At 49.1% G+C, this 12484-nt stretch overlaps 1 protein-coding gene across 1 annotated transcript in view; it reads right to left on the bottom strand.

The window, feature by feature from the left end:
* Positions 1 to 1781, bottom strand: part of vps53 (VPS53 subunit of GARP complex) — a 355834-nt gene extending 354053 nt beyond the window's left edge. Inside the window, exon 1 of the mRNA XM_072469721.1 lies at positions 1643 to 1781. Coding sequence (XP_072325822.1) covers positions 1643 to 1738 — 96 coding nt within the window. The 5' untranslated portion in view covers positions 1739 to 1781. The remainder of the gene's footprint in view (positions 1 to 1642) is intronic.
* Between the last annotated feature and the right edge of the window lie 10703 nt (positions 1782 to 12484).

Genomic DNA, 12484 nt, shown 5'->3' with positions numbered 1-12484 from the left:
GAAAAGGTTTGGGAAGTCGGGAGTCGAGTTGCTCTCTGCAGACATTCCAGCCTCTGACCTGCTCTTGCAGCCACAGTATTTATATGGCTCGTCCTGTTCAGTTTCTGCTCAATGTTAACCCCCAGGATGTTGATGGTAGAGGATTCAGCAAAGGTAATACTGCTGAATGTCAAAGGGAGATGGTTAGATTTTCTCTTGTTGGAGATGCTTTTTGCCTGGCTTGCCACTTATTAGCCAGAGCACAAGAATCGTTCAGGTCTTGCTGCAGGAATGAACTGTTTCAGTATCTGAGTAGTGAATGGTACTTGCAATCATCAGGAACCATCCCCATCTCTGACTTTAAGATAGAAGCAAGATCATTGCTGAAGCAGATGAAGATAGTTGGGCTAGGACTCTACCCTGAGGAACTCCAACAGCGAAGTCCTGGGTCTGAGATGATTGGACTCCAATAGCCACAGCCATCTTTCCCACTTCCCTTCCAGCATGGTGGGTGAAACAACACTCCCAGATGATCAGAGATTCAATTCCGAGCCTCTAATGTCAGTTACAATAAATGTATTACAATTGATTCACATCCCTTGTCTGGAGGAAGCGAAAATATTAGTCAGAAAATCTTTCATCAGTAAGGGTCAGGTTGAGCTACATAACCCTTAAATCAACAAACACGTTGCCCATGTCATGCCATTTGAAAAAGATACTGCAATCCAGAAACAGTCAGCATCTTTGGATAATACAGACTGCCTCATTGCAAATACTGATTTTGCCTAGTTCTGTTCTACAGAAGAATTTGGGTTTTTTAAATTTGAAGTACTAATAGGTTACTATGATTCCTCCAAGAATCATAGAATCCTGACAGGGCAGAAGGAGGCCATTCGGCCCATCAAGTCTACACCGAACCTCTGCAGGTGCACCTTACCTAAACCCCCCCCCATTCCTGTAACCCCATCCAATCTTTTGACACTAAGGGACGATTTAGCATAACCAGGCCACCTAACTTGCACATCTTTAGACTGTGAGAGTAAACCGGAGCCCCAGGTGGAAACCCACGCAGACATGGGGCGAACATGCAAGCTCCACACAGACACCCGAGGCTGGAATTGAACCCGGGTCCCTGGCGCAGTGATGCAGCAGTGCTAACCACTGTGCCACAAGCACAGTGGTTATTACACAAGCACACAAAATATTGGCCGACTCGCTGATGGGTTTGCCCATTTACTGCAGATTTATCACGTGAGAGATGCCTTCGCTGGGCTTCAGTGTCACACACACACACACACACACACGACAGTCAGATTAAATGACTGCCACTTTGGACTGTGGCGTCACGGTCTGTTGTCTCTCCCAGCAACACCTCCACTGACAGCTGCGTTTGCCCCAATTTAACGAGTCGGGGCAAGATGCAAAATGACAGGCGCCCAATCCGTTTGGACTAATGACTGAAAGAAGCGCTTGTGGACTGGGGAGCGGAGTGATTTGAGTGTGGGTTGCCAGGGAGACTGCAGGGCGCTGACAGGCAGCTGTCACTGAGCTCTTCCATAGACACAGCCCAGCTGGGCTCCCTGTGCCCGGGGATCAATGAGAGAAAAAAGAAGACCCGGCCCCTTCCCGCCGCTCTCTCTAACCGCCCGGCCCACCCCCATACCTGCTCTATGGCCTGCTGCACCTCCGGGGTCAGGTACAACACCGCCTCCAACTCGTCCACAAACTCCAGCTCTTCCTCCTCCATGGTGGCGGCCATCGCCGGCGAGCTGCACGCTGGGATGCGGGAGGACTCAGCCGGCGGGCACGTGACGGGGGCCGGGCGCTGACTGAAGGCGCCCTCCGCCGTCACGTGACCCTGGCCCAGCTCCAGCCTGGCCAGTGTTCAGTCACTCCTAGTTCAGGAGACGTTCCAAACTTGTCTCTTAAAAGAAAGGTTTTGTGACATGCATAATGATTTCCTCCGTCACATTGCTGATGTTATTGCTAATTATTATTAACAGAACTTACTTGAAGTCCCAACTCATGTTTAAATAAAGTGCACAATAAATATATTCATAGAATTTGCAGTGCAGAAGGAGGCCATTTGACCAATTGAGTCTGTACCGGCCCTTGGAAAGAGCACCTCCATACTCGTAACCCAGAAACCACACCTAACCTTATTGGGCAGTAAGGGCAATTTAGCATGGCCAATTTCCCTAACCTGCATATCTTTGGACTGTGGGAGGAAACCGGAGCACCCGGAGGAAACCCACGCAGACACGGGGAGAATGTGCAGACTCCGCACAGACAGCTCCCATCAACACTCAAGAGGATCGACACCATCCAGGAAAAAGCAGCCCGCTTCATTGCTACCCCTTCCACAAACATTCAAAGCCTCCACCACTGATGAACAGTGGCAGACGTGTGACCCGTTCACTAGACGCACTGCAAGAACTCGGCAAGGTTCATTAAGACAGCACCTTCCAGACCTACGATCGCTACCATCTAGAAGGGCAAGAGCAGCAGATGCCTGGGAACCTCGCCGCCTGGAGGTTCCCCTCCAAGTCACTCACCACCCTGACTTGGAAATATATTGCCGCTCCTTCACTGTCACTGGGGCAACATCCTGGAACTCCCTCCCTAACAGCACAGTGGGTGCACCTGCACCTCAAGGACTTCAGCGGTTCAAGAAGGCAACTCACCACCACCTTCTGAAGGGCAACTAGGATGGGCAATAAATGCAGGCCTAGCCAGCGATGCCTACAGCGACGTAAATTAATTTTTTTTAAAAGAAAGCCAGCGTGGATCGGTGCCTGTTTCCAGTCTGGATACATGGAAGGCATCCAGACTAAAACCACCTGCCTGATTCAAAAAATGATGTTTGATGTGAACATGATCATCAGCATTGCAACCACGCCATGTAACATGGGAAAAGACAAAAGAGGAACCAACATTCAAATTAGGAGCAGGATTAGGCCACTCAGCCCCTCAAACCTGCTCCGCCATTCAATAAGATCATGGTTGATCTGATTGTAACCTCAACCCACATTCCTGCCAACCCCCGATAACCTTTCACCCCCTTGTTAATCAATATTTCAAGGACTCTGCTTCCACTGCCCTTTGAGGAAGGAAGTTCCAGAGACTCCTGACCCTCTGAGAGAAAGAAACTCTCCTCATCTCCGTCTTAAATGAGCAACCCCTTATTCTTAAAAGGTGACCCCTGGTTCTAGATTCTCACACAAGAGGAAACATCGTCTCTGTGGTAGTCACCACTAGTGGTATATTATATGTATTACGGCACTGCCCGTATATTAAGGGTACAACGATAAATCCCTGCCTGCTGGCTCCGCCCAGCAGGCGGTGTATAAAAGTGTGTGCTCTCCGATGCTGCAGCCATTCTGGTTCCATCTACAGGAGGCACAACATCTTGCTCAATAAAGCCTCGATTGTTCCACCATTCTCGTCTTGTGGTAATTGACGGTGCATCAGTCTCCACAACCACCCTGTCAATACCCCTCCAGATCTTAAAGGTTTCAATCAAGTCGTCTCTTACTCTTCTAAACTCAAGTGGGCACAAACCTAACTTCTCCAACCTTTCCGCGTAAGACAACCCACCCATTCCTGTCTATCGAACTTCTCTGAACTGCTGAACCAACACTGAAAGCTCACATCAGCAGACTGCCAGACATTGACAGATGAGAAAGTGCGTTTGACTCATCTTAGTTCATTTATCCAGACAAATATTACATTCACCCCAGTGTGGCCTAATCCACCCCCCACCCCCCGAAAACCACTGATGATACATTTTTGTTCGGGTTAAGGGTTACAGAACCAAGACGGGTGGATGGGTTTAAATACAGATCAACCAAGGTCTGAATGAATTTTAGACCAGGCTCGAGGGGATGAATTGATGACTCCTGTTTCCAAATTCCTGAATAATTTCTTTATTCCACTAGTATGCCACTACTTTATCTATATATTGATCCCTCTTAAAAAATGTATAAACAAAGGACTTGCAAGTAAGAACACTTCAAAACCTCAGGACGGCCCACAATGATTTATAATCAATGGAGCACTTCTGAATTGTAAGTGCTATTGTAATATATATATAATATAATAATCTTTATTCTCACAAGTTGGCTTACAATAACACCGCAATGAAGCCCCTAGTCGCCACATTCCGGCACCTTTTCGGGTACACGGAGGGAGAATTCAGAATGTCCAAATTACCTAACAGCACATCTTTTGGGACTTGTGGGAGGAAACCGGAGCACTCAGAGGAAGCCCACGCAGACACAGGGAGAATGTGCAGACTCCACACAGGCAGAGACCCAAGCCAGGAATCGAACCTGGGATGCTGACGCTGTGAAGCAACAGAGCTAGCCACCGTGCTACCGTGCCGCCCATGGATATGGTAGCCAATTTGCACATGCAAGTTTCCAAAAGCAGAATTGTGATATTGATCTGATAATCCAATTTAGTCATGTTGATTGAGGGGATTAATGTTGGCCAGGGTGCCTGAAATAACCCCCCCCCCCCCCCACCCCCCACCCCCCACCCCAACCCCCAGTCTTCTTCAAAATAATAGCACAAGATCATTCGCATGTGGTTGCATGGGACAGCAATTTAACATCTGCCCTGAAAAAGGCACCTCATACATCGCAGGACTCTCTTAGTACTGCGGTGAAAGTTCAACCTCGGTTGTTTTTATGCCCCAGCCTCTGAAGCAGAACACAAACCCACAATCTTTTGACTCCAAAGACAGCTTGCGACCAACGGCACCCTCAGCTGCCACATGATGAAAACCTAAATGTTGGCAAGTCTGCGATTAAAAGGGAACAAGCTGGAAATGCACATGAGATCAGTCAGAATCTGTAAAGGGGGGAAAGAAAACAGATTAACATTTCACACGTGTCACCATCATCAACACACTTGCTCAAAACCACGCAAGGAAACATGCATGAGGTACAACACACCAGTAGGGGGCGCAATTGGACAATAGGAGTCATCTTAATCCCTGCCTCTTATTTGGTTCCTGATTTGTTCTATCCTGTGCTTCAGGAACTGCAACGTTACCGAAGCAATGTAACAGAAAATGGTAACAGACGTTTCTTCCATATTATCTCCTATTCTTCACAGTATTCCCAAATTAAAATGCCTTTACGGAACAAAACGCTAAAGGACTATTAATAATAATAATCTTTATTATTGTCACAAGTAGGCTCGCATTAACACTGCAATGACGTTACTGTGAAAAACCCCTAGTCGCCACATTCCGCCGCCTGTTCGGGTACACGGAGAGAGAATTCAGAATGTTCAAATTACCTAACAGCACGTCTTTCAGGACTTGTGGGAGGAAACCGGAGCACCCGGAGGAAACCCACGCAGACACCGGGAGACCGTGCAGACTCCACACAGAAAATGACCCAAGTCGGGAATCGAACCTGGGTCCCTGACATTGTGAAGCAACTGCTAACTATTAAGTCCTTGTTAATGGGTAATAAAGGAGAACTCATTTTGGGAGGGTTGGAGAGAGAAAAGGGTGGATAATTAGCTACCTGATAGAGCAGTGAGGTCGAAAAGACGAGAAAAGATTAGTATTGCAATGGAATATTTTGGGAAAAAGATAACGTTGAAAAATAATTAAATGTCTGCCAATACCTTAAGGAGCTGTTAAGTATGATGCTACCAAACACTGCTGGGTATATTGTAATAACATTATAGTTGCCTTTTGAAATGTTTCAAAACATCACAGCCTGGTATGGCAACTGCTCGGCCCAAGACCGCAAGAAACTCCAGAGAGTCGTGAGCACAGCCCAGTCCATCACACAAACCTGCCTCCCATCCATTGACTCCGTCTACGCCTCCCGCTGCCTGGGGAAAGCGGGCAGCATAATCAAAGACCCCACCCACCCGGCCTACTCACTCTTCCAACTTCTTCCATCGGGCAGGAGATACAGAAGTCTGAGAGCACGCACGAACAGACTCAAAAACAGCTTCTTCCCCGCTGTTACCAGACTCCTAAATGACCCTCTTATGGGCTGACCTGATTAATACTGCACCCCTGTATGCTTCACCCAATGCCGGTGTCTATGTATTTACATTGTGCGTCTTGTGTTGCCCTATTATGTATTTTCTTTTTCTTTTCATTTACTAAATGATCTGTTTGAGCTGCCCACAGAAAAATACTTTTCACTGTACCTCGGTACACGTGACAATAAACAAATGCAAATCCAAAAATAATTCCTGTGTCTGTAATCAGTAATGGAGGAGAAAAAGTAAATATTGATTTGAAATTCTGTCCGGAACACCGCTAATGCCTTTTGACGGTTTGTTTTTCAGGTGTAGTTGGGTCAACGTCGCTACTTTAGTGTTCACTGTTACAAAGTCAGCGTTCATTCAGATATTAAGGAGACTAAACGCAAAAGGAATGAGTGTGGTTCAGAAACACGAGCCTGCCTCTTGTACCAGACGATCGGTTACTGTGCGTGGAAATGGCAGCTTGTTGGCACCAACTGGGCTGTAGGTCCGTTGTACCAAAGGCTATTTGCCTCTTGCCATGTCACAACCACTGCACCTTGGACATTGGCCTCCGCTGGTTGCCATCAGAATTACCCAACACATCAAGAATCAATGGCCTATGGTATTAATTTACTACCCTTTCAATAAGGGTCATCGCAGGTTGGCTGCAGCTGAGTGCAAGACCAGAATCCTGCACAATAATCAGATCCTATCTTGGTTGTCAGATATTTATTGGCGCCCGTTGCGACTCAGTCAGTAGCACTTTTGCTTCTAGTCCCACTACGGCACTTGAAGCACGAAAATCGAGGCTGACACTCCAGTGGAGCACTGAGAGAGTGCTGCACTGTAGGAGGTGCTGTCTTTCGGATTGAAATGTTAAACTTGGGCCCTGTCCGCCTGTTCTGGCGGGTCCCATGGCACTACTTTGAAGAGGAGCAGGGGGGTTATCCCTGGTGTCCCGGCCATTATTTATCTCTCGATAAGCATAATGAAAAAAACCGCATGATCCGGTCATTAGCTCACGGTTGTTTGGTGGGAGCTTGCTGTGCGCATATTGGCTGCTGCATTTCCTAAATTACAATAAATATCCTTCAATTGTCAGGGACCTGGGATCAAATCCCAGCTTGGTAGCAGTCTCTGCGGAGTCTGCGCGTTCTCCCCCGTGTCCGTGTGGGTTTCCTCCGGGTGCTCCGGTTTCCTCCCACAAGTCCCGAATGACGTGCTTGTTAGGTGAATTGGACATTCTGAATTCTCCCTCAGTGTACCCGATCAGGCGCCGGAATGTGGCGGCTATTTTCACAGTAACTTCATTGCAGTGTTAATGTAAGCCTACTTGTGACACTAATAAAGATTATTATTATAAAAGAAAGTAGGGAGGCATGGTGGTGCAGTGGTTAGCATTGCTGCCTCACGGCATCGAGATCCCAGGTTCGATTCCGGCTCTGGGTCACTATCCGTACGGAGTTTGCACATTCTCCCAGTGTTTGTGTGGGTTTCGCCCCCACAACCCAAAGATGTGCAGGGTAGGTGGATTGGCCACGCTAAATTGCCCCTTAATTGGAAAAAATGAATTAGGTACTCTAAATCTATTTTATTTTTTAAATTATTTAAAAAGGTACTTTATTGTCTGTAAAGCACTTTGAGATGTCTGGTAGTTGTAAAAGGCACTACATACTTGCCAATCTGCCTTTCTTTCTCTTTCAAATTTGCAACATCATTCAATACAATGAAATGAAAATCGCTTATTGTCACAAGTAGGCTTCAAATGAAGTTACTGTGAAAAGCCCCTAGTCGCCACATTTCGGCGCCTGTTCGGGAAGGCTGGTACGGGAATTGAACCGTGCTGCTGGCCTGCCTTGGTCTGCTTTCAAAGCCAGCGATTTAGCCCTGTGCTAAACCAGCCCCAATGGATGGTTTATTCCTTCACTAAATGAAAAATTAGCTTTCACTCAATGATTTAAAAATTGAACACAATCAAGCTGTAAGTTGGCTGCCCACATCATGTGACTATTTGACATTTGGACTACAGACAGTATCAAGTCTCCAGTGTATACATTCTTTTAAATGGGCATAGGTGAGGATACTTAATATCCATTCGTGGGATTCAGACATCTCATTGCTGAAGGATGGGCCAAAACCTAAAGATTATGGAGTTTCCAGACTGCCTCGCTCCATTTTTCAGACAAAGGGGAAGCTCAGAAAACAATGGCCACTATCAACTTCACCTTATATCACAAGGTATCCCCTATCCAAATTCGACTCGGAGGGACTCAGAAGTGTTAACCAAATGGTCATATAACCAAAACTAGCTTCAAGGACTGCACCTATCTTCCACCAGGTCCCAGCAGATCTATGAACTATCAGTCATCAGCCACTGTGAGAGCCAGACTTGGAAACTAGGCAAAAATCATCAAACAGCCAAAGTAATTAACCTGTTCCAGACTTCGTTGGGTGCCAAAAGACTCATTTGGACTCAAAATATTAACTCTGTTTCTCTGTTCACAGACAGTGCTAGACCTGTTGGGTATCTCCATCGCTTCCTGTTTTTATTTCGGATCTCCAAAATCTGCAGTATTTTGGTTTTGATTTTACTATTTAATCCATTACCACTTCTCTTCCAGGAATACCTACCTTGAAGATGTCTCTGCTCTTCCTTCTGACCATATTCACCTTATTCACCTTCATCGCTTTCCATTTCCCCTCCTGGTCTTTGATAAGGTCTTTATCAAAACTCACTTCCACAGCAACGTCTCCTTCGTCAGTGATTTTCTCGGGCTCCGACTTACCCCACATATGTCGAATCCACTGAGGGTCACAAATATCAGTTCCAAAGTGAGTCATATTGGACTCAGAACATTAGCTCCGTTCATCTCTCCGCAGATACAGCTGTGTTGTCAATGTGTGTGTGTGCCCCGGTGTATACTTGCCGACATGCATGCATCCGTGCATGCATGCGTGAGACCAAGTGTGTGACAGTGCTTGTATTTTGAAGATGTGCAAATAAATGGCCTTCTTTATTTTAAACTCCCAAAAGCTTGCTGCTGTTTGATTTAATTTGAATGCACACACCAAAGGTAAGGAAAGACAAACCTCTTTCCTTACAAAACATATCAATTACAGTCAATAAGAGAGCAGACATATTCTGTCCATGACAAATGGTACAATTGTGAGCTTTATAGGATTATTATGTTGTAGGATTACATCTTTTGGTTTATAAGACTACTATATGTTGAGATTTTAGCTTTAAATGTAAGGTGGGCGAAAGGGATCATGTGACCTGTGCTGAAGTCTGCCTGATAGTAACCCTGGGAGTTTAATAATCAGAGAGCTGAGAAAGACTCAGATTGCTTTACTGAGAGGATGGTGTAAGGTATTTAGCCTTGTGGACAATGACAGCAGTCTACAATGAGTAGACACTGCATCTCCTGAAGTCCCAGACAGGTGGTATCTATATTCATTGTAAACAGTTGTGCTGTAAACTATCTCATTACTTCTAAGATGAAAGGGAGTTGGGATCAAGGATAACTAACTATCATTTCTAATGTGTTCTCTGTTGCCGTGGGAAAGTGGATAGAGAAAGCCAATTTGTAATCAGGTCACAGGCTTCCCTTTTAAACCTAGGTCACGGTTTTGTCTTGTGTGCTCTGTAGCTAACTGAGAAGTAGACAGCAAGCAATGGAACCTAGCCAAGGTTGCATCTCAATCAGAGTTCCTGCTCAAATTGGAGACTGGGTTCGCATGGAGTTAGAGGAGGTCGGAAGATTTGCCAATCTTGAAGCTAGAAGAAGAAGCCTACGGTGCAACCACGCAGAGCGAGATAGCTCTGACATTAGAGTTTTTTTAAACGTGAAATATTGACATATTGTTCTTCGTGCTACAACTGGAAATTCAAATTTCTCTAAGGTTCATCAGTCTTCACGGAGATAACAACAGTATGAATTTGCATCTATTTAAATTATATTTTTGTTTATGTGCAAACCTATCCTCTTGAATTTAAATAATTTTCCAGAGAAACAAGTGATCATAAGTTTAAAACGCCTTGCTAGGTTTCAGGCTTAACTCTAACAATCTAGCCCAGTCATTCTCATTGTTTCTCAACGGGTGCCATTTATGATGGAACTATTTGGAGAGGAGGTTAAGAGGGGTAAATCTTGGGGCAGGATTTTCCCCTGTAGGTTTCTGAAGTTCAGCAACAGGCTGAAATGGGAGTTAGCAGCCCGCACAGTGTGGGAAATGGACACTCAATGTGATTTTCTGCAAATCCACCAATTAATAGCCAAGAGGGTGGGCTCAGTGATCATTTTCTTTTAAATGCTGGGGTGAATTCCCCGCCTCCCCGGCCAGTGTTCCACTGCGGCGCGCCGTCTCCGGGAGCGGGATTCTGCGTTCCCGCCACCAGCCAATGGGATTTCCCATTGTGGCCACCCCAGGCTGCCGGTAAACCCACAGGCGGGGGGGGGGGGGGGGTGCTGTCGGGGAAACGGAGAATCCCCCCCTCCCCCATATCCCCCCTCCCCCATATCCCCCTCCCCCATATCCCCCCTCCCCCATATCCCCAAGTGAATCCAGCCCTAACCTTAACCTCTGCAATGCACGCGCAACCGATGGCGTGCATTCATATACCTGCCTAACAGTGTTGCCTTTTACCCCTGCCACACACCCCCCCCCCCCCCACCCCACAGGATAAGCGCGCACACAACAATAGGGAGCATGTGAGGACTGGAGGAGGCCCCGCTGATGAGAGGCCACTGACCGAACACGAGGAAAGGGCCCTGGAACTGGCTGGCGGACCTGACGACCGGGAGGTTGCTGATGCAGAGGTCGGGGGCGTAGTAGCAAGTGAGCCACCGACAGCCCGCCCCCATATCCCCCCTCCCCTATATCCCCCTCCCCCATATCACCTGATCACTGCCTGATGTCTAACCATGCATGCTTCATTGTGTATCGCAGGACCAAACGTCCAGGCACCCATCCCCGCAGATGCAGACCGCCCGCAGGATGCCCCTCGGAGGCCACAGGAGACGGAGAGACATGAACCCTCCAGCATGCGACGCCCGCAGGATGCCCCTCGGAGGCCACGGGAGACGGAGAGACCCGGACCCTCCAGCATGCGACGCCCGCAGGATGCCCCTCGCACACCACGGGAGATGGAGAGACCCGCACCCTCCAGCATGCGACGCCCGCAGGATGCCCCTCGCACACCACGGGAGACGGAGAGACCCGCACCCTCCAGCATGCGACGCCCGCAGGATGCCCCTCGCACACCACGGGAGACAGAGAGACCCGTACCCTCCAGCATGCGATGTCCGCAGGATGCCCCTCGGAGGCCACGGGAGACGGAGAGACCTGGAGCAACAGGGAACGACACCCCCGTCACGTGCGGGAGCGACCACCCAGCGACGAGAGGGGCAGCCACAGGCCCCCGTCACATCCGAGCCAAGACACCACTACCCAAGACACCACTACCCAGGACACCACTACCCAGGACACCACTAACCAGGACACCACTACCCAGGACACCACTACCCTGTACACCACTACCCGGGACACCACTACCCGGGACACCACTACCCGGGACAGCACTGCCCAGGACACCCCTACCCGGGACAGCACTACCCAGGAAGACGAAATACCGGACAGTGACTCAGAGTGGATGGGTGGAGACGAACCCCCACCCCAAAGTGCCATGGACTCAGAGTGGGATGAAGAGCACGACACAACGCCACTGCTGTCACCAACACCCTCCACCATCGCAGAAACACTCACCTCGGTTGGGCACTTTAGTGATGAGGCGTCTGGTACACTCACTGGTGCGCACAACACAGCCGTCCCGGTACAGCAGGTGGAGGTAGGAGCAGCAGAGGGGCAAGGCGGTCGGAGGGCAGCCCAGCCCAAGCGAACATCTGCCACCCAGATGGATCCCGGGTTCCTGGAGTTACCACACCCACACATAGATCCGATGCAACCACCGACCCGGAGACGAGCAAAGAGGGTGACGGGCGGCTTGCGGCGGCTGCAGTCGCAGGTGGAGGAGTCCACCCGCGTCCAGGGGCTGGGAGTGGTGCTGGTCATGCGTGCCACCCAAGCTGACACCGCACGGGTGGCGTCCGCGGTGGAGGCAATGGGTGCGACGGTGTCAGACATGGGGAACGGTTTGCGAGGCCTGGGGCTTTCCGTGCAGGCGGCGTCTGTGGCCCAGGAAATGGCAGCCCTCTCACAGGAGGCCATGAGCCAGTGCCAGCGCCAGATGGCAGAGGCGCTCAACGCCATAGCCCAGTCTCTGCAGGCCATGGCCCAGTCTCAGCAGGCCATGGCCCAGTCTCTGCAGGCCATCGCTGAGGGCATCGGTGCCAGTGGCCATGTGCGAGCCGGCGTCGCACTGTCACAGACAGGGTTTGCCAACCCCCTGGGCTCCATGGCTGCAAACCTGCAGACCCCTGTCGATACCAGCACGGGCCTCCAGGACTGGCAGCGCCAGATGTCGGGGGGGGCGTCGGATGGC

The sequence above is a fragment of the Scyliorhinus torazame genome, chromosome 12 (assembly GCF_047496885.1).
Source record: "Scyliorhinus torazame isolate Kashiwa2021f chromosome 12, sScyTor2.1, whole genome shotgun sequence".
In the NCBI taxonomy this organism is placed as follows: Eukaryota; Metazoa; Chordata; class Chondrichthyes; order Carcharhiniformes; family Scyliorhinidae; genus Scyliorhinus; species Scyliorhinus torazame.
The sequence above is the reverse complement of the archived record's forward strand: the minus strand, read 5'-3'. Positions and strand labels throughout refer to the sequence as shown.